General features: G+C 39.2%; 1 protein-coding gene across 1 annotated transcript; it reads left to right on the forward strand.

Moving 5' to 3' along the window:
- The first annotated feature begins 2,951 nt into the window (after positions 1–2,951).
- On the forward strand, positions 2,952–13,694 carry LOC137935176 (uncharacterized). The gene is made up of 7 exons (XM_068779866.1): positions 2,952–8,347; positions 8,466–8,713; positions 8,789–8,933; positions 10,084–10,288; positions 10,473–10,814; positions 11,475–12,169; positions 12,835–13,694. The coding sequence occupies exons 1-7, from the start codon at positions 3,398–3,400 to the stop codon at positions 13,462–13,464; spliced, it is 7,215 nt and encodes a 2,404-aa protein (XP_068635967.1). The 5' UTR covers positions 2,952–3,397; the 3' UTR covers positions 13,465–13,694.
- Positions 13,695–22,154: the final 8,460 nt, after the last annotated feature.

A 22,154-nucleotide genomic window follows, 5' to 3' on the forward strand; every position in this document is an offset into this window, starting at 1 on the left:
ACCGACGATGTTTAATTTTTCCTAACTTAGGAAAAATTAAATATCGTCTTCGTCTTCCTCTGCGGCGATCTTGGCAACGGCGATGGCGGCGGGCAACGGCGACGGAGGCGACGCTCCGACGGTGCACCGAGAGGGAGAAAATAGGGAGGCCGAGAGAGAAGAGAAGCCAAGAGGCCGAGGGGCTCTGGCCTCCCATGCTCTGCGACGGAGGTCGAGAGAGGGAGGAAGGAAGGCCGACGGGGGCGGGGGGGGGGCGGAAAGAGAGGGAGGTCGAGGGGCTCTGCGACAGAGCCTCTCGTGCTCTGCGACGGAGGTGGGGGCAGAGGGAGGACGCCCGACGGGGGTGGGGCAGAGGGAGGAAAAAAAATCGCGGAGGGGGGGGAAGAGAGGGAGGCTGAGGGGGCTCTGCGTCTAGAGAGGCTGACAAGAGGGGGGAGGGGAAGAAGCAACGCGCGTGGAAAGCTGATTATTTGCAAAATAGGTAGGAAACAACTTTCCCCCGTTTTTGCCTGAGCGAATGAAATGGTGTTATCTCACTTCAATTCAAGTCATTCTAGACTAATGTCATAAATGGGATGAACTAAGTAATGCGGGGGTAATTCATTCCACTTCATTGTGGACTAACCCCCCCTTATTGTTCACTTCACCTAGTCTTTCCTTTTGCAAGAATTATAGAGACTTATTCCTGAATCACTGCGGCAAAGGGTTGAATTAAAAGCCTTAATCTTCATGGTTACTGAAGATTAACAAAGAAATCAAATCCAAGCCATCCATTTTGCTCCATGTTGATGACTGTCCATTCAAAAGATCCCCACAGATGGGTTTGATTCTTATTCTTCTCAAGTGGGGCCCCTCCCCCTTCCCCTTCACTTCACAAACAGATTGACCTCTGCAATTGAGTGATGTCCAATCTTTAAGTCCCTCCATGATGCAGCTTCATGACTCTCCATTCCTCTCTTTCAATTCTCACTACAAATTTGAAGATGGGATGTTAATGGGTTTGCACACTTGGTCCAAGGAAGTTATTTTGATAAGTATGAAAATAGTTAGTAAAAATGAAATAATGATTAAATTCTTCTTTTAATTAATTATTTTTTGAATAATAATGGTCAATTTTTTTTATATATATTTACAATGGGTTCCAAACATACCCTGAAAGGGTCTCCAACGTCAAAGCAAGAATTTTTGTTTTATAAATAATCCATGCTCCTGCCCTCTAGGTTTTTTCGAACAAATATCTTATCCTTTCCCTACGAGCTCTACCTACTCCTACTTGTTAGAACACTAAGACCCAATCACTTCTCCTTAATGGATCATAGTATCGATTATCTTGTGTGGATTTAATAATACAATTATCGACTGCAGGGAGGCAAAATCTCCTCTGGGAGGGGGGGGGTTGCCTTGCTCTATCTGACATTGGAAAAGTTTCCAATTTTAAAATTGTTTGACTCTCCTAAGGGTCCGCTTGGAACCCTAGAAATAAAAGGAAAATGAGAAATTAACCATTATTATTTTCAAAATTTGTTAGTAAAAATAATATATTGATCAAAATTTATTTCACTATTTTTGGGAATAATAATATCAAAATCTTTTTTTTCTTTTTCTTTTTTTTTCCATGGGGTTCCAAACTACCAGATGTTGACACAAAAAACTGAACATTTAAGGCATTTTTTTGGGTAATTTTACCTATAATTTGGGTAACTTTGACTATAATTTGGAAAATGATATGATTGGCTTATAAATTTAGAATCATGTGTGATTCGAGCTATAGTTTAACTATCTCGTTCAAAGGTTTTCTAGTTGGAGAACAAAGATCTCGTCTTTAAATCTCCTTAAAATTATGGGTTTGAATACAAAACCTGTTGTACTATTACTATTATTACAAAAAATAAAAAATAAAAAACAGAGTATTAAAGAATATTATTTCTATAATTTCCATGTAAAAGGGTGTTTTTATAATTTAATAAAATTAAAAAATGGTGTGTACCCACCATCCATAATGTCCTTAATGCACAAAGATGTGTATGATGATTGGGTGTACAAAACCTTTTTTTGTGGAATTTTTATGTACAAATGTACTTTTTAGCTTCTTTTAACTTGCCCTCTTTGGAGTTTTATAACTCTAATAATCCATTTCTATTGTCCTCATTGATAATGGACCTAAGAGAACTACAAAAGGGGGGTCAAAACACAAAGAAGGGGAACTCTCTTTGGGACTCTTTAGAAGGATAAAAAATTAGTAAATTTTATCATTAGTGAATCACTTATTGCTCTAAGAGATTTCTTCTATGAGAGTTATGTAAAACTCTTTTACACCTATTTTTCAACACTTCCCCTCGAATTGGAGTTTATAACTTCATGGGAGATTATTTCACTTGCCTCATCATTCATACTTCTCCTTCTATTATCCTCTTTGAGTTGGGAGGTAATGGTAGTGATCCCAACTTGAAAAACAAATTGTAGTAATTATCTCCTTCATCAAGATATCCCAAGGATAAGTAATCAATCGGACATAAACTCTAAAAAAATAAAAATATAGGTGAAAGTGTTACTCAAAGGACAACAATAAAAAAACTCGAGTAAAGGCATTAATAAAAAAACCTCAATAGACTTGAAAACACCCATATATAATAAATAAATAATAGGAACCGACTTAAGCCACTTACATTATTTTAGAGTTGAAATATTTTTTCTAATATGTATCTCATTTTAAGGGTCTCATATCTATTTGGATTGGGATCCCTTACATTATTAAGAAAGGGATGTGATAATCAGTTATGTGGTTATCTACTGATCAGAGTATCTTGTAACGGATCGACTGTCAGATAATCTAAAATCAGTATCAACGGTCGGGATCTCCTGTTACTTGCGTTTGTGAACAAATTAGTGACTAACCACACCCCACCCGGGGGTATTATTTCAGCTCGTTGTCTTTCTCCTTTACTCTCTCTTCTTTCTCTTGAGAAGCTCTTCTCCCCTGGCTAGGGCTTCCGAAGGGCGCTCTTTCACCCTATCATACGCCGCAGGTATCCTCCTAACCAATTTACCATTGCCTGCTGATTTTTTACTCTCTCGTCCCTTCAAACATCAAATCGCGAAGAGAATAAGGAAGAGAAATCCTGATCACTGAACGAGGAGTTACCTTTTTCTTTTTTTCAGACAGCTTGATTGATTTCATATTTGTTTTAATCGAACTGGCTGTTCTGTTTGATAGACTTGAGGAAGGGTTGCCAGGGTTTGATATTTGATCTTTTTGTTAGTCGGAGGTTTTTGCCATTGTTTTGGTCTTTGTGGTTGTTGTATAGAATTTGTCTGTATCGGACGGGGAAATATAAGATTAGGGTTTGATGCTGTGGCGATCATCCCCAAGTAATAAGGTCGTGCACGCGGGACGTTCATGGCCAATCCTGGCGGAGTGGGGAGCAAATTTGTCTCTGTGAATCTTAATAAATCTTATGGTAGGAACCCCAGCTCGACGTCCCATGCCCCTATCTCTAACGGGTCGCGATTTCGGCCTGCCAGTTATGGAAGTGGTGGTATGGTGGTACTCTCGCGGTCGAAGAGTAGCATTTCTGGAGGTCCAAAGATGGGTCCCCGGCTTTCGGTTCCACCCCCCTTGAACTTACCATCATTGAGGAAGGAGCATGAAAGGTTCGACATGTCAGCTTCTGGTGGTTCTGGGGGGTCAGGGCCTGCTGGATCTGTATCCGGACATTCCACCTCTGCCATGGGATGGACGAAACCTGGCTTTTTGGAGAAGGATGGCGCTGTAGCACCACATGATGGTAGGACGGTAGGAGCTTCTACCTATACGCCACCTGCAGCTCGGGCTGCCTCTGCAGCAGTTACCTCAGTGGAGAAAGCTGTTGTTTTGAGGGGAGAAGACTTTCCGTCCTTACATACAACCGTACCCACAATTTCCTCAGGTCCTAATCAGAGGCAGAAAGATTTACCAAAACAGAAGCAGAGAGCAAACGATGAAGTATCACAAGAGAAACTGGAGATGTCAAATTCGGGCTCTGAGCTTCACATGCGCCCTCAGATTTGTTCTTCTCGCCTGACCATGGGTCCTACTTCTGAAGACAATGGAGAGTCAAGTCTCAACTCATTGGGTAGTTTAAGTGTATCTGAAAAAGCACAAAAACAAAGCTTATTTTCAGTCCCACTTCCACTTGTCAGGTTAACTCACACATCTGATTGGGCCGATGATGAACGTGATACGGGTCCTGGTGTTACTGACAGAGAAAAGGACCATGGATACTTGCGAAGTGAAAGAGATTTTGATATGTCCAAACCTGGGGTCCCACGTAATCCGGGTAATGATTTTATGGATGGTCGGGTACCTCGTGATGTTGACAATGGGAAGGTCTTGCCCAGAGGTGATACTTATGGGAGAGTTGTGAGAATCCCTAGTAGAGAAGGGCTAGACGGGAGCTCGTGGAGGGCTTCACAACTTCTAAAAGATGGGTTTAACTCACGAGACATGGGAAGCGATAGAAGTGGGATTGGTGTAAGATCTTTCAGTTTGGGTAGAGATATGAGCAGAGATAGTGCAGTTAAGTATAATGATCCAACTTACAGGGACAGTTCCCGTGATGGTTTTGGTGGCTCCCAGGATTCTAGGTACTCGAGGAGGGAGTCAAGCTATGGTAATACTTCTTTGCAAAATGGAGTCCACTCAGCCAAAATATTTGGCAACAAGGGGCATGAACAGAATAGTGGCGGCCGTTATGGTGACTCTGTTTCGAACCGGTTCCGGAACAATGTAGTTCAAAGCAGTTCAACGCCCAAAAATTCTTTTTCTTTGGGAAGTAAAGGGTTTTCTTTTAATGATCCCATACTAAATTTTGGTAGGGAAAGACGCATGTTCTCAAATGCGAAACCTTACATGGAGGACACTTTGGGGAATGCTGCCTTTGATGGGAGGGATCCTTTTTCAGGAGGTCTTGTATTTAAGAAGAAGAAGGATGTGAAACAAATGGATTTCCATGACCCGGTTAGGGAATCTTTTGAGGCTGAACTTGAGAGAGTACAGAGAATGCAAGAGCAAGAAAGGCAACTAATAGCAGAGGAGCAAGCAAGAGCCTTGGAACAAGCTCGAAAGGAGGAGGAGGAGAGACAGAGACTGGCAAAGGAAGAGGAGGAGCAAAGAAGAAGGCTTGAGGAAGAGGCTAGAGAAGCTGCCTGGAGAGCAGAGAAGGAGAGGCTTGAGGCTTTAAAGTGTGCTGAGGAGCAGAGAATTTCCAGAGAGGAGGAAAAAAAGAGGATTAGTTTGGAGGAAGAGAGGAGAAAAGAAGCTGCGAGGCAAAAGCTATTGGAGTTGGAGGAAAGGATTGCTAAAAGGCAGGCTGAATCTGCAAATAATGATAATGTCGATGAAAGATTGTCCCAAAGAGATGTCCAGAGGGTAGCAGATATTGGTGATTGGGAAGATGGGGAGAGAATGGTGGAAATAATCACTAGTTCTGCCTCTTCAGATTCATCTGGTTTAAACAGGCCATTTGAGACAGGTTCGAGACTTCAGTCTTCAAGGGATGGGAATAGTGCTTATTTGGATAGAGGGAAACATGTCAATTCTTGGAAGAGGGATGCATTCGAGAATGGGAACAACTCACATTTAGGTTTACTTGATCCCGACAATGGTTATCGCAGCCCAAGGCGAGAACAATTTAATGGAGGGAAATCACTCCCGAGGAAAGAGTTTTATGGGGGCCCAGGCATCATGCCTTTGAGGAAAGGAGGGATGTCAGAGCTTCATCCAGTGGAGGATTTCCCTCAATTTAGAGGGCAGAGGTGGAATGCTCCTACAGAGAGTGACCATTACAGTAGAAACCCTGAATTTGACTATGAATTTCCTGAGAATTCCATGGACAAGTTTGCTGATTGGGGACTAGGTCGATTACGAAATTTTCCTCTCTCTCCTAATTCAGATAGATTTTATCAGAGTCCAGAGGCTGACGGGTTTTCATCGTTTAGTAGATCTCGTCATTCCATGAGACAGCCTCGTGTTCTCCCTCCTCCATCAATAGCTTCTATGCACAGAAGTACCTTCCGGACCCACTCTGACCGTTCAGGTTCTTCGGCATTTTTGGATGACGAAACAAGATTCCCTCATGGGGCTGGAAGAAATGAAGCTATGGCTCAGAGTTATGAAGGTGAGTATCAGGAGAAACCAGGGGAGTCTGGAGTATTGACTTCGTCAGCTCATAAGCAACTCAAACCTCGTGAGCAGGCTGGTGAGAAGAATACACCCAGATGTGATTCACAGTCTTCACTTTCTGTCTCAAGCCCACCCACTTCTCCGACTCACCTCTCCCATGATGACTTGGATGACACTGGAGGGTCGCCTGATTCACACGTTTTAGTTGAAACTGAACAGACTGCTTTTTCAGATAATGATCAAGTTGTATCAGCAGCTAGAGATGCACAAGGAAATATTTTGATGGGTTCACCTATGGTATCCCCTGGGGAAGATGAAGAGTGGACTATTGAAAATAAGGAAGATTTACCGGAGCAAGAAGAATATGATGAGGAGGAAGATGAAGGGTATCAGGAAGAGGATGAAGTGCATGAAGGAGAGGATGAGAATCTTCACCTGTCCCATGAGCTTGCAGATTTGCATTTAGTAGAAGAGCACGGTAGATCTAACAAGATTGATCAGTTAGTTCTTAGTTTTGATGAGGGTGTTGAGGTCAGAGTACCAAGTAGCGAGAAGTTTGAGAAGGCTTCCCTGAACAATGACATGACAATTAGAATGCAAGAGGCTGGGTCTGCTGATGGCCAAGGTTTTAAGATTGACAGCAGTTTTACTGAAGAAAAGTTGGATGGCTGTGCTAATTTGTTACATGGTGAAAAGGCATTTCAGAATTTGGTTAGGCAGCCTACAACCAATACTGAGGCCATGGATAACCTGGAAGAGCATATCAGCTTCTTGCCGGCTCAACAGAAGCCAGTCACATCTTCTGTTAGCTCAGCATTGCCGTCAAAATTGGTCCAGCCAGTCTTATCCTCGGTTTCTTCTATTTCAAGTCAGACAGAGGTCCCATCCATTAAACTGCAATTTGGTCTTTTTTCTGGGCCTTCTCTCATACCATCTCCAGTTCCAGCGATACAGATTGGTTCTATTCAAATGCCTCTTCATCTTCATCCTCATGTAGGTTCATCCCTCACACAGATTCATTCTTCCCAGCCACCTTTCTTTCAATTTGGCCAGCTGAGATATACATCTCCCATCTCTGAAGGGATTTTGCCATTGGGTCCTCAAACCATGTCCTTCATACAGCCCAGTGCTCCTGCTCATTATTCTTTGAACCAACAAATTGGGGAATCCCTTCATAGTCAAACTGGAGACTCTGGTGCCGGAGCTTCTAATTCTATTGATAATGTTTCTTCCATGCATAACGACAATCAGACTGACCTTGGTCCAGATTTCTTGGAACCATCTCCAGTGAATCTGGGGAAGGAGTTGACTGAATCACAAATGTCAAATAATGCTGAAAAGGAAGCAACTAACTGTCCAAGCCAGGATGACAACTCCCATTTTGATGAAAGTAAAGCGCGAACCCAACCAACCTCTCAAGTTGGAGATCAAGCAGAGCATGATACAATTGGGAGAAAGAATGATAGAGCTGTTGCTAGTAATGGAGAAATACTAGGTCAATCTTCTCGGTCTCTTTCAAGTGATAGAATTTATAATGGTTCTAGGGCTCCGGGTACAGCTTCTGCAGGTAAGGGGAAGAGGCTCATTTATACTGTAAAAAATAATGGTTCCAGATCTTCAGTTGCACCAACATCTGAAGCTCCACATCCAGATTCTAGTGGCCTCCAAAGGAAGTTTCACCGGAATCTTCGACGAACTGAGTTTAGAGTGTGGGACAATGTTGATAAGAAGCAAGCAGGAGGCTTGATTTCGTCAAACTACCCAGGGCAGGAAGAGAAGTTAATTTTGAATGCAAGAGTGTCTGGAAATTCTATAAAGGGTGGGAGTAGGAAGGATGGCTTGTTAAATAAACCACTAAAATCTGAATCAGGAAGCTATCAGGCCTCAGGTTCTTTTAATGTACGAAACGTGGATTCTGAAAGCAGGATGGAGAGGTCATCTGTGAGAGATGCTCCTTCAAAGAGGCAGATATCTTCCTTAGAGGGGAAGTCTAACATTAATGGAAGCTCAGGAGAGGATGTTGATCCTCCTTTGCAAAGTGGAGTCATTCGTGTCTTCAAGCAGCCTGGTATTGAGGCTCCAAGTGATGAAGATGATTTCATTGAAGTCCGATCTAAGAGGCAGATGCTAAATGACCGCCGAGAACAGAGGGAAAAGGAATTTAAGGCAAAGTCAAGGGTTATTAAGGTAAAGTTGTTGTTCAATTTCATTCTATTAATTCCTCCATTCAAAAGAAAATCATCTCTATTGCTTTCTTGTATCCATTATGATGAATCTGATGAGTTGGTTTCTTTCTTTGACTTAGGCACCTCGAAAGCCACGGTCTGTTCCAAAAAATACGGTTTCTTCCTGTTCAATTAGGGCAACACCGGCTTCTGTGGGTGGAGATATTGCTAGTTGTGTTCATTCAGATTCTGATTCAAAAGACGGGCGTAACACAGTTAATGTTGAAGTGCCTGTTGTCTCTGCTATTGCATCACCACCACTGCCTCCTATTGGCACTCCGGCATTGAATGGAGATGCTCCCCCTAATATCAGATCCCTCAATATCAAGTATGTTTTTTTAACTCAGATGTTATTATCATCCATTCATTCCTTTCCTATTTCTGATCGGCAAGCCTCCTTTAGGTCAATTCAGGCAGGTCCAACTCCTGTCATATCCAGTTCTGGCACACACTTTATGTCAACCTTGCCATTTGAAACTAAAACTGCAGTTGTGGAGAATGTTCCTACCTCTTTAGCTCCTTGGGCCAATCCACGCATTAGTCAGCAGGTGCATAATTCTATTTCTGATATTAGGTATTTGTCATGACAAGTTCGTTTATTACTTAAGAGATCTTTGCAGCTGTTATTTTAATATTGTTTCTGACAGAAAATAAGTTGGACATATAGAATTGGGCATCTTTCTTTTGTGTTTTGCCCTTTATTTTCACATTTATGACTGCATATTTGATGTAGTTCACTTTCTCAAACTCCTGTTATAAAGACTTTGTTTGGATACCTGCTATGTACTTCAATTTTTGGATATTCTTTGTCTATTTTGTTTTATGTGTTTAGGCATTGTTCTAAGGATTTCTTCTGTAACTTAAGGTTACAGGTGCCATGATCTTACCTTTCTCACTTGAAGAGCCAATTCATTAGTAGCCCGCTTATGAGCCATTCAGACCCACAATCTAAATTTTCCATGGATTGTCCATGATTTTAAAATTGAAGTGGATTTATAAGACTACTGGCATTTTTATTTATTTATTATTATTTTTATTTTTTTGAGAAGGATGAAATTTTGTTTCAAGGGGCCAAAAGAGAAACAAATCTTAGGGGTGGGTTCTCCTTTTAATGACGGATTGGAGGGATGCCCTCTGTTTAGCAAGTGATCAGCCAAACTATTGGCTGACCTTGGAACATAAAACGAATAACCAGATAGATTCTACTGGATTGATGAATACTCTTTTGTTGGTTATAACTTTTTTTTCTTTTGAACATTGTGTAAAATTTATTAAAAAGAAATTGGGGAGGAGCCCTACAGAAAAATTGATGTTTTGGTTATGAAATGTAGACATCTTTTAATATATATTTTTAATTGTGTGGTAGGTTTTTATATATACATGGTAGTTCTCTTTTGAAGGAAGAAGTTCTATTGACATGATGGTTTTAGTTATTTATTTGTATACATATACAAGGTGTTTTTTTTGCTGAAGAAATTAGTTCTAATAACAAGATGGCTGTTATTATGGTCAGCGGATATAATATCTTTGGATACCATGGAATTATTGTTTCAACATTTAAAAAAAATAAATGGAACCATTGTTTCTTCTGCCTTTTAGGTTTCAGAGATAAATCATGAATTTGGAATCCATTGTTCATTATATTTTCTTGCATCACAAAAAACACTTTTGACTTACTAGGTGTAATTTTTTTTTCAGGTGATGGCCTTGACTCAGACTCAACTTGATGAGGCTATGAAGCCAGGGCGATTTGATGCAAATGTTTCTCCTATTGTTGACCATGCAAGTGTTGTTAAGGATCCCAGCAAGCCATCGATTGCATTATTGTCACAAGACAATAAACCATTCTCCTCAGCAGCAAGCCCTCTGAATTCCCTTCTTGCAGGAGAGAAAATTCAGTTTGGTAAGTGCAGATTTCAATTTTATAACAGAATTATTATTATTATTATTCTTTTTTAATTGAAATGAAAATTTAATAAAGCGTGAGAGGAAGATAAAACATGTTTGACAAAAATATTATTGTTGATCCTTGCATCATTGAAACGGAATGAACTCCTTTGAATAATTTATCTTGTTGGCTGATTTAGGTGCTGTTACCTCTCCAACAATTCTTCCACCAAGCACCTGTTCTATTGCAAATGGAATTGGACCACCTGGCCCATGTAGGTCAGAGGTTCCAATTGATCACGAGTTGTCTGCATCAGAAGCCGGTTGTTCTATATTTTATGATAAAGAGAAGCACTCCAGTGAATCTTGTGCTCAGCTGGAAGATCCGGAGGCTGAAGCTGAAGCTGAAGCTGAAGCAGCTGCTTCAGCTGTTGCAGTTGCTGCTATTAGTAATGATGAGGTGGTGGGGACTGGTCTCTCTGTCTCTGTTGCGGATTCCAAAAGCTTTGGAAGTTTGGATGTTGGTGGCTTGTCTTCTGGAGGTGGGTGTTTACAGGATCACCAAACTTATTTTCTTTTCAGATGTTCTTTGCACTTTGTGAAATTTAATTTAACTTTTTGCTTTAGTAGTTCTGACATATGAACATTATTTCTTTCATGCAAAATATTTTGAGAATACAAAAAGAATAAGGAATACCATGATATAGATTGGGCTGTGTGTGCTGTCCTCCTGATTGAGTCAATAAAAATGCTGGAAGGAGATTATTAAGCGTCCCTGCATTATTCCATTGTGATTGAAATCACCACTATTAAAAAATAAAAAGAAGGCTGATTTTTTAATAATTTTTTACTTTTTAACTAGATAGCTTTAGTCTTCTGTTTCAACACAGGATAACTCTTGGCTTCGAGTGGTGAAAAAACAGAAATAATGAATATTATAGCAGATTCTAAAGAGTTTGGGAGAAATTGGAAATGAGGACAAATTCTGTCTTTATCCAACTTTTTGTTTCACCTCTATATCTCTCTGGATATGCAGTATTCAGACACATGTTCTCATTTCCACTTTCATTGAACACCTTGGTTATTGAATTTGTTTTTACTGGTTTGAAAGAAGTGGAGAATGTTGGCTCTTTCTGACTGTATAGATGAAACAAATTAGGTTTTGACTCGTGTATGATATTGAAATATGGAACATTTGGCAGGTGCTTCTGACAATCAACAATTATCACATCACTCAAAGGGTGAAGAGTCTCTTACTGTAGCTCTTCCTGCTGATCTGTCTGTTGAAACTCCGTCTTTATCTTTATGGCCTCCTTTGCCTAGTCCTTCGAACACCTCTAACCCAATGTTATCCCCATTTCTGGGTGCGCCACCTTTTCCTTGTTATGAAATGAACCCAATGTTGGGGGGCCCTATTTTTGCATTTGGGCCTCAAGATGAATCTGCAAACACCAAATCACAATCTCAAAAAGGTAGCATATCAACAACCGGACCAATTGGGGCCTGGCAACAGTGTCATTCTGGTGTTGATTCTTTCTATGGCCCACCAACTGGATTCAGTGGCCCTTTCATCAGCCCTCCTGGAGGAATTCCTGGGATGCAGGGTCCACCTCACATGGTGGTTTACAACCACTTTGCTCCAGTGGGACAGTTTGGGCAGGTGGGATTGAGCTTCATGGGGACCACTTATATTCCTTCTGGAAAGCAGCCTGACTGGAAGCACTGTCCGGTCTCTTCTGCCGTTGGTATTAATGATGGTGACATGAATAGTATGAACATTGCTTCAGCTCAGAGGAATCCTCAGAACATACCTGGTCCCATTCAGCATCTGGCTCCTGGATCCCCTCTTTTGCCAATGGCTTCTCCCCTGGCCATGTTTGACATGTCTCCTTTCCAGGTGAATTAATTGATCCCCATTTATTTATTTTTTATAATTTTGAACTTTTTTCATTCTATTAAGGGACATAGAAGTTGTGAATTCAGCCTTTAGCTCCATGGCCACATGTTGGATTCTTTGCAAGTTGGAAGTCTGATATCGTGTATGGTTTATTTCTGGTACATGTACTGACTATCAAATTGATAAAAGATAGAAAATAATAACTCATCCATTTGTTTGTTTTTATTCTCGTAACTGCCATAGACTGGCCTTCTTCGTTCTGTTATTGGGTACACATTTATTAATAGTGCCCTTTGGAAGATTTAGGAGCGACTGGTCTTAAGGACATGCATACCCCAACCTGACGTAGGAAAACTTCTATATGTTTGGCTAGGGGGGTGGGTATAGGTGGTTCTGACCAGGGAGAACTGAGTTACCTCAATGTGCATATTTGATATATTGTTTAATCTTGTCAGCTGAGCTACTAGGAGGAAACTCTTTTAGTTGTTTCTCTTCTTGTAGCCACATGGCAGTTATACCTTTTCATTTTAGACGAATCTTATTGTTTGCTTTTCTCCTTTCTTGAAAATGATTGAAGCTGATCCCCTTCACTCTCTATTGTTGCTCACAACTGCTGTTTGTTTATTTCTTTTGTACCATTTCTGATCTACTATGCTCAATTTCAGTCGTCTGCAGATGTGCCAATGCAAGCACGCTGGTCTCATGTTCCTGCATCTCCTCTCCATTCTGTTCCTCTTTCAATGCCTTTACAACAACAGATAGATGGAGCGGTTCCATCTCAATTCAACCATGGATTGTGTATGGACCCATCAACTGGGGAAAGTAACAGAAAATTTTCTGCAGCTGAATCGGCTTCACAGTTTCCAGATGAACTTGGTCTCATGGACTCGACTAATAACAATGCTTCCCATGTATCAACAAGTCGATCAGCTTCTTACAGCTCTACAAATGGGTCTAGCAGCAGACCTGCTGCGCATGCCACTGAGAGTCGAAACATGACTAGCAATGCTAATGGGAACAGTGGCAGTGGCAACGGCCAGAGTGTTGGAGCTACATTTAAATCTCCAAGTTCTCAACAACAGAGTTCATCTTACCTTCACCCTGTTGGATATTCGGATCAAAGAGGAAGTGGGATTTCTCAGAAGAGTAACTCTGGAGGCGAATGGCACAGAAGGGTTGGATTCCAAGTAAGGAACCAGACTGCTGGGTCTGAGAAAAACTTTTCTGGTGCTTCGAAGATGAAGCAAATTTATGTTGCAAAGCCGGCCACTAGTGGCTCAACGACAATGGGATGAGTTTTCAGGAGAAGGAGACTATGTTTGGATGAATAGTCGATCAGCACCGAGAAGGCTGGCCTGAAATGGGATTGAAGGGCTGCAGTGTTTTTGAGCTTGTTGGTATTTTTGTTGGTGAGTGGGACTTGCTGAGTTGTTTTGTCAATGGAGTGTTTAGAGAGCAAATTGGTGTTGTATAAGAATAATTTTTATGGCTCCACTTTTGATTATCAATAATAATATTTTTTATATTTTTGGCGATCGTGACAATTTATGCTCGTTGTTCCTTTGGAGATTGCTGGATCTTACTGCGAATTGGATGGATCTATCCTCTGGGAAGACCAGGTGTTTCTTTCCATTTCATGTGCTGGGACGAAAATTAAGTTCCAAAATTTTCAAGGGTATCTTGTTTACAATCATCAATCATCAAAACTAAGGATTTTTCATTTTATTCCCATATTTAATAGGAATAAATACGACTGGGCCAAATATGGGTACACTGAAAATACCATCGGAAACAGATTTCCAAAATGGTATAATAATCCCAAGCCCTCAGAAAACACGAATCTGGAACGAAATATACCTAAGGTTGCAAAGGGCCCACAGAGGGCGCGTTTGTGCAGTAAGCAATTGGTTGGCAGGCTGGCTTCGAAATTCAAAGTCTACATACCCAAATGGGATTGGGAAAGGGTTCTTTAAGACAAAATAAAACCACAAGGGATTTGACTATTTTAAATTTGAATAAGACGGGATTTGCCTTGCTTATGTGGCAAATTCTCATTGGATTATGTAAGATGCGGATAAGGGTGACTTATCTTTAATTTGCCTATAAATAAGTCTTATAAACTTGATGTATTTATCTTTTCGTGCGAAGAATACCTCATTTTTTGGCAAAGCTTATTTATCTTTATCTTGGCTTAGTTTCCGCTTCAAATAAAACTTTACTAGCTTACTTATTTTAACTATGGACGATGAAAATTGTTCCAAACAAAGATAAGAAGAAAGTCCCCGCTAAACGAGATGTTCATAGTACTGTTATCATGCTAAAAGTGGACATGAGAAACAACCTAGACAAGATGCAGTAGGAGTTAGAAGAGCTGCAGAAGAGAAATGGCGATTCTCGAACGAGCCCTTCTAAATGGAGAAGGTGCTCTTTCACTGATGAAGATCAAAGTGTCCGAACTGAGACTGTATAATGGTATACGCAATTCAAAAGTGATTAAAAACTTCTTGTGGTAAGTGAAGCAAAATTTCAAAGCTTCTAAATTCTCAAATGAAGAAGTAAATGTTAGTGCCACTTCCATGTTCCTTGTTGATGATGCTATTTTATGGTGGATGAGGAGAATGAGTGATGTAGAGGATAGAGAAGATTCAGTAGACACTTGGGAAGATTTCAAACACGAATTGAAGCATCACTGCTTTACAGAAGATGTTGACTACCTAGTGTGAAATGAATTACGAGTGTTATGACAGAACGAACTGTCTGTGAGCACATTCAATCTTTTACTTCATTGATATATAGTATTCCTAATACGACCGATGAAGACCGATTATTTTTATTTTCGGTGAGACTTTATCCATGGGCTGAGCAAGAATTGAGGCGTCAAGATGTGAAGATGCTGGCTATTGCTAGCCATCGCCGAAAAGCTAATGGATTTTGAGAGGAAATCTGATGAAAGTGCTTCCAAATCCAAAAAAAGCTGATAAAAATGGGCACAAGGAGAATTACAAGAAGAAGCAATCTTGGAATCAAAATTCCAAGAACGAGCATTAGAACTCCAAAAAACATGGAGAAGAAGAAGACCTTTGCAGACAAATGTGTTTGTAATTAAAAAAAATTAATTACTGTATTTGTGAAGATGATCATATGGCTCAAGATTGTCTAAAAAAGAGGCAACTAAATGTCGTAAAAAAGGATGAAGCCATTGACCAACCAAGTAACGAACCTAGAATGGGCTCAATGATGTTACTTAATTCCATTTAAGCGCACATAAAAAATTTTCCAAAGACCCCAATAAAATCTAAACAAGAACTCATCTATTTAGATATTTTGCTTAATGACACTAAAGCAAAAGCCATGATCGACACAAGGGCTACTGACAATTTCATTTTGGTGGAGGAAGCGGGACAATTAAATCTACGATGGGAACAATATAATAGTCATATAGAGGCTGTCATTCAACTACCAAAATAGTTCTTGGCGTAGAGAAACACACCTGAATCGTTGTTGGAAAATTGGTAGGCTTTCTCGATTTTATTGTTGTTCGCATTGATAATTTTAATATAATTTTGAGCATGGACTTTTTTTAATATTTGCAAGGCATTCATAATATCCTATTTGGAAGTTATAGAGGTTATGGGGGAGGTTGGGCCTTGTATGATATTGGAGAATGGGGATAATGTAAAAGGGAAAACCATCATGCTTTTAGCTCTCCAGCTTAAGAAGGGACTTACAAGAGGAGAGTTTACTTTTCTTGTAGCTTTGACAGGAAACGAGCAACGGGTTGAGAATCAATCAGTGACGACCAACATTGAAAAAGTCCTAATGGAGTTCAAAGACTTAATGTTAGAGGAATTACTGAATAAGTTTCCTCCTTGAAGGGAGGTTGACCATATGATTAAGCTCGAACTAGTTGCTAAATCACTAGTCCAAGCACCTTTCCACATGGCACTGAAAGAACTAGAAGAGCTTTGAAAACAACTCAAGGAGTTGCTTTAAGCCAGGTTCATTCAACCTTCCAAAGCTCTGTTCGACTCACCTGTACTCTTTCAAAGAAGAAGGATGGTAGCATGATGCTATGCATCGACTATCGTGCATTGAATAAGGTGACAATAATGAACAAATATTTTGATTCCCCTCATTGCAAACTTGTTTGATTAACTCAGTCATGCTTGTGTTTTTAGTAAACTTGACTTGATGAGAAGAAGATCACATGCATAACAAGGTATGGTTCATAGGAGTTTCTTGTCATGTTGTTTGGCTTGACAAATGCACCAATTACTTTTTTCACTCTTATAGATGAAATTTTCCAACTTTTTCTGGATCAATTTGTAGTCGTTTATTTAGAAGACATTGTGATGTATAGTAGGGACATGGAGGAACATTTGCATCATTTGAAAAAGGTGTTTGAGGTGTTGCAAGAGAACTCTCTTTTCATCATAAGGGAGAATTACTCATTTGCCCTATCAGAGGTGTCCTTCTTGGGACATTAGATCCGAAGTGGATGGATATAGATAAACTAAAAGAAGGTGCAAGTAATTGTTGAATGATACATTCCAACCAAAGTATCGGAATTACGAAGTTTCCTTGGGCTCATGAACTAATGTCAGAAATTCATTAAGGGATTTTCAGCTTTGGCGGCTCCCTTGATGGATCTTTTGAAGAAGAAGAAGCAACAATGGCATTGGTCAAACAAATGCCAAGAAGCTTACGAGTCCCTCAAAGATGCAGTCACCAAAGAACCAATCTTGCTGCTTGTTGTTTCAATAAGTGTTTTGAGGTAACTACAAATTACTCTAGCTTTGTAATTTGTGGTGTTTTTGAACAGGATAAACATTCGATTGCTTTCGAAAGTCAAAAACTTAATGAAGAGTAGTGCTAAACTGTTCAAGAATGAAAAATGACAACCATTGTGCATTATTTTCACACTTGGCATCATTACTTGTTGGGATCGAAGTTCCTAGTGAAGACGGACAACGTATCATCTAACTACTTTCTCATGCAAAAGAATCTTAGCCCAAAGCAAGCTTGGTGGCAAAACTTCTTGGCAAAATTCAACATGTTGCTTGAGTACAAACTTAGTGTGAACAACAATGTAGTCGACACCTTAAGCCGCAAAGCCGAACTAGCTACACTTAAACTAGAAGCTTTTGCTTCTCTTAGCCAGGTTCGTATGACATTAACCGATCACATCAAGGTGGGTCTTTTGCAAGACTCAGAAGCTCATAATTTGGTGGACGCTGCCGCTCTTGGAGGTATATGTTGATTTTGGCTGAATGAGAGCCTTTTATGCACAAAAGGGAGATGACATTTTGTTCCCAAACACGATGGTCTTCAGTGTGAATTATTGTGGTAATGCCATGACACCAAATAGGTAGGACATTCTGGACAAAAGCAAACACTTACTCTATTAAAAGGTAATTACTATTGGCCTAGAATGGAGCAAGATGTGGAAGAATAAATTCCACTTTCCTTATTTGCCAACAAGATAAGGTGGAACGACGAAACCCAAGGGTTTGCTCATGCCCCTACCTATTATAGAAAGACTATGGGAGTCCGTCTCTATGGACTTTATTTCTAGACTCTGAAAAGACAAAGGCCTTGATTCCATTATGGTGGTAGTGGACTAATTTTCGAAGTATAGTACGTTCATGGTTGTATGTGGTGATTGTATAGTGGAGGACGCAACAAAAACATTCATGACCAATGTGGTGAAATGTTTGAGAGTGTTGAGGACAATTAGAAGTGATCGAGATCCTTGATTCACGAGTAAATTTTGGATGAAACTCTTCAAAACTCTTGGAGCTACCCTTAACTTCTCTACAAGTTTCCATCCTCAAACCGGTTGGCAGACGGAGTGGATCAATGCCATCTTGGAGGAATTTTGTAAATGCTAATCAAAAGAACTGGCTAGAACTACTTGATGTGGCCCAAATTCTCATATAACTTACAAAAAAACCGATCCACCGACCATAGTCCATTTGAATTGTCAGCGAGACAACAAATCACTCATGCCTCATAGCATACTCCCGAGCAAGTTTGGGAGGAGCCTAGCAGCCTTGAAACTCGCCAAAAGATGGAAGAAACGTACATATCTCGCTCATGCTTTCTTACATAAAGTAACAAAACAGATGGAGAAATACAATAATAAAAAAAGACGCCCCTTGGAGTACAAGTTGAAGGACCTCATGTTTATAAAAATCTGCCTTGAGCAATTCCATTTGCTATGGACAAGGAACAAGGGCTTGATAAAAAATATGAGGGACCATTTCCTATTATCGGGAGGGTAAAAAGCATGGCTTATTAGTACGTGCTTACTTGAACATCCACAATGTGTTTCATGTATGTAATTTGAAATTTTATAATAAAGATCAATCGAACCCCTCACACACCATCAGACTTCAAGCTCCCATAAATTTATCCATCATGTTTTCTCATAATGTGAACTACTTCATTACTGATCAGGAAGTACAACGCAAGGGTTTGCCGCATTATAAGGAATACTTGGTGAAATGGCAAGGCTTATTGAAGAGTAAAGATATATGGCCCATGGAAGCTGAGCTATGACAATTTGAAGAGGAGGTTGCAACTTATTTGAGGGACAATGCAATGAGGATATTCATGTTATGGTTGTGGGAGGATAACATGTGGTTAGAAGTGCCACAGACAGAGACACACACAACTAGACCAAATATGGGTCCATTAAAAATACCATAAAAGAGCGTTCCAAAATAGTATGGCAACCCTAAGCCCTCAAAAAAGCCCATCCGGGGACAACAACACCTTCACAAGGCCCAAAAACATGAATCTGGCACGAAACAGCCAAGGCTATAGCAGCTAGGGCATATGGGGCATACGCAACCAGCTACTACTGCCCAGGCACACATGCGTGTAACCAACAACTGGCTGGTTGGTTGGTTGCTTTGAAATTTGAAATTTGATGTCTACCTACCCAAATGAGATTGGGATAGGGTTGTTTCAAACAAATAAGAGCACTTGGGATTTGACTTTTTTGAATTTGAATAAGATGGGATTTGCCTTGGTTATGTAGCAAATTCTCATTGGCTTATGTAGGTAATAAGGGTGACTTATCCTTAATTTGCCTATAAATAATCTTTATAAACTTGATCTATGCATCTTAAATTCATGCAAAGAATGACTCATTTATCTTTATTTTGGCTTAGTTTCCTCTCCAAACAAAGACTTAATAACCTATATTTCACCCAAAGTAAGCTAGGTTGCACCTCGTGGAGAAGAGGTTGCCCTTCTTATTTTTTTTCTTTTTTGGTAGAGGAAGCAACAAGCTTTCCGTTCAAGAGAAAAAAGAAGGGGCAACCACCCTCATCTACTTCTTCCTGCCTTTCCTTATGAATCTAGTTATGTGGGAGGACTCTCCTTGCCTTTCTTTGAGGGTGAGAGAACTTTGCTAGAGCTCGTACCAAAGAATTATTGTTACTTTTTACAAAATCAGAGTAACAAGCGTAAGAGACTAGGGTTTAAGTGTCTTCAGGTTTAGAAAAGACAGGTTGGCAAGAGAGAAGAAGGTAAATGAGTTTAGTTGCGAGAGGGGAGGACATGTGAAGCTAAGCAGTTTTAGGGTTTTTGGGACGTTGGGGAGTTGAAGTACCCTTAATCGATTAATCTAAATGTCAATTAATCCATTAAAGTAGCTCATTTGATTTTGTTTAACTTCTACACTGATTAATGAATTTACTAGAACATTGTGTTTATTATATTAATTGATTAACCAAAGAATTTTAAGTAAATGTTCTACACTGGTTAATTGATTAACTAAAGTGACATAATCGATGAACAATTGTAAAGATTTAGACTGTGTGAGGCATAATCGATTAATTGAAAACATCTCCAAGTTGACATCAAGATGATTGTCCTGCACCTTGTCTCACAAAAAATAAAAAATAAAAAAATTACAAAGTTTTTGGATTGTGTGTGTCCACTTGAGCTTTGTAACTGTGATAAAGATTGGAGTAGCTGACATAAAGTCCCAAGTTGAACAAAAAAGAAGAAGAAGTTAGGAACCATTGTATGAAGCTTTGAATTGCTTTAAAATTCACATCTTTCAAAAACTAAACTTTGTATTGCTCTCTACATTTAAATTTGTTCGTATCCCCTTGAATTGCAACCCCATCTTAAGAAGTTCAATTGGAAAGCCTATGGCAGACTATCTTATAGGCTAGACAACAAATAATACAGTTACAGGGAGGGACTCTCTAAACTCTAACTAGACGACACGATAAAATATGGAAGGAAATGGGATTAGAAAAAAAGTGGTTACACACAGGAGTAATATTCAAAATCAACAAAAAACACAAAATAGAAGATTTTCAACAAAAATCGTGATAAAAATTACTAAGCAGAAAAACTTGGATCACCCTGTATGGGATAGGGTGGGAGTCTTGGATTTTTGAGACATTTCCCCATGTGAAAATCTGATGCATATTAGCCCTCTGAAAATCTGGGACATCTTGCCTGATATGCAAGACATCTCTACAAGACACCAATCCATGGTATAGGAATAGGAACAATTTATCCCAATCATAACTTGCCAAGCATGACTGAATCACCCCATTGATGTGACAATAGGGAGATCAACCCAAGGAACTTGCAAAAACAAGAGGATTAATCAAATCCTAATGAAAGGGCATTTTATTTCTCAGAATAAAACCTGAACCATATGAGGTTATAAAATGTGTGAACAAGAATATAGAAGTGACTCTAAATTCAAAACTGACAAATAAATGAGTTCCAAGACATAACACATGACAAACTCTAGAGTTTGATCTCACCAAATAACAAAGGGCCCTCTTCCAATTATATATTGAGGGAAAGGAAGCTGGACTCAAGTCCAGCCAAAGTTGGCCGCATGCAACTTTTTCTTGTTTCAAAAAGTCACACTCTTTACAAGAATACAATTATGTTTATTGAGAATGTTGTTATCACTACTTTCTCTTTAAAATTTAATAAAAATAAAAACAAAAAAGTCAAATGGACACGAATCATTTTCCACAAGATGAGAAATAATTTTTAGAGTAAGAATAAGTAAAGTTTAATTCATTTGATTTAAATTTGAAGATTAAATTTATAATTGGGTGCACCTAACTTAGATGGACTTAGGTCCTTCCTTTTTTCCTTATATATATATTGAAAGATAAGAGAGATTTTATTAAGAGGGGGAGGGTACAAATGCTTCAATTAACATAAGAGAGCCCATCATTGATACAATAAATAAATGAAATAAAATTACAGAAGAACAGGATAATCATTTTCTACACTAAGGATTGTGTAATGATTAAGTTCCAGTTGTATTGTCTTGTTAAGATGAATTGGGAAGACGGTAGTGATATGTGGGACTTCCAGTTTGACTCTTAGTCAAGGGTGGAAGTCTTTTCAGCAAAGACGAGAAAGAGAATGATTTGATAAATGAAATAAGAAAAAAAAAACGTAAATGATTTTATAGAATCTCTAGGACTTCAGTAGAGTTTTTTGAGATTTTTCTAATTTTCTAGGACTTTTCTGGAATTTATAGATTTTTTAAAATTTTGTATCTCTGGAACTTGTGAGAAAATTTCTGATTTTTTTTACAATTTTTTGAATTCTGGGAACTTCAATCTCGATTTTTGAGAATATATGAGGAAAAAAATTCTGGAATTTTTTAGTAGATAGTTTCTGAGAAAACAGATTTTGAAAAAGTGGATGGATTTCTTTGGGAAGCGATTATAAGATGCATAACAGTGAGTTCATAGCAAGCACCACTATGAAACCGGTGGAATTAGTTTTTTTTTTATTTTGGGTTGCTTATTGATCCTCGAGTCACTACTAATAACAACTAAGGAATCATTTTTTGTTTTGTTTTTTGGAGTCTCGAGTAAGGAATTTTATCAATAATCTGCTTGAATATAATTTACCAGTGACCCTGCACTTCCATTTTACAACTGATTTAATTTGATGTTTTATTTATATTTTCATTTTC

The sequence above is a fragment of the Aristolochia californica genome, unplaced genomic scaffold, assembly GCF_029961685.1.
Source record: "Aristolochia californica isolate CCGP_79_NKW_82.1479 unplaced genomic scaffold, dmAriCali1.0.hap1 SCAF_6, whole genome shotgun sequence".
Taxonomy (NCBI): Eukaryota; Viridiplantae; Streptophyta; class Magnoliopsida; order Piperales; family Aristolochiaceae; genus Aristolochia; species Aristolochia californica.

Coding starts and splice junctions, on each gene's coding strand:
- LOC137935176 (XM_068779866.1), top strand. CDS start 3,398: ATGGCCAATCCTGGCGGAGTGGGGAGCAAATTTGTCTCTGTGAATCTT. Junction 8,714..8,788: donor ATCAGATCCCTCAATATCAA/GTATGTTTTTTT, acceptor AGCCTCCTTTAG/GTCAATTCAGGCAGGTCCAA. Junction 12,170..12,834: donor TTGACATGTCTCCTTTCCAG/GTGAATTAATTG, acceptor GCTCAATTTCAG/TCGTCTGCAGATGTGCCAAT.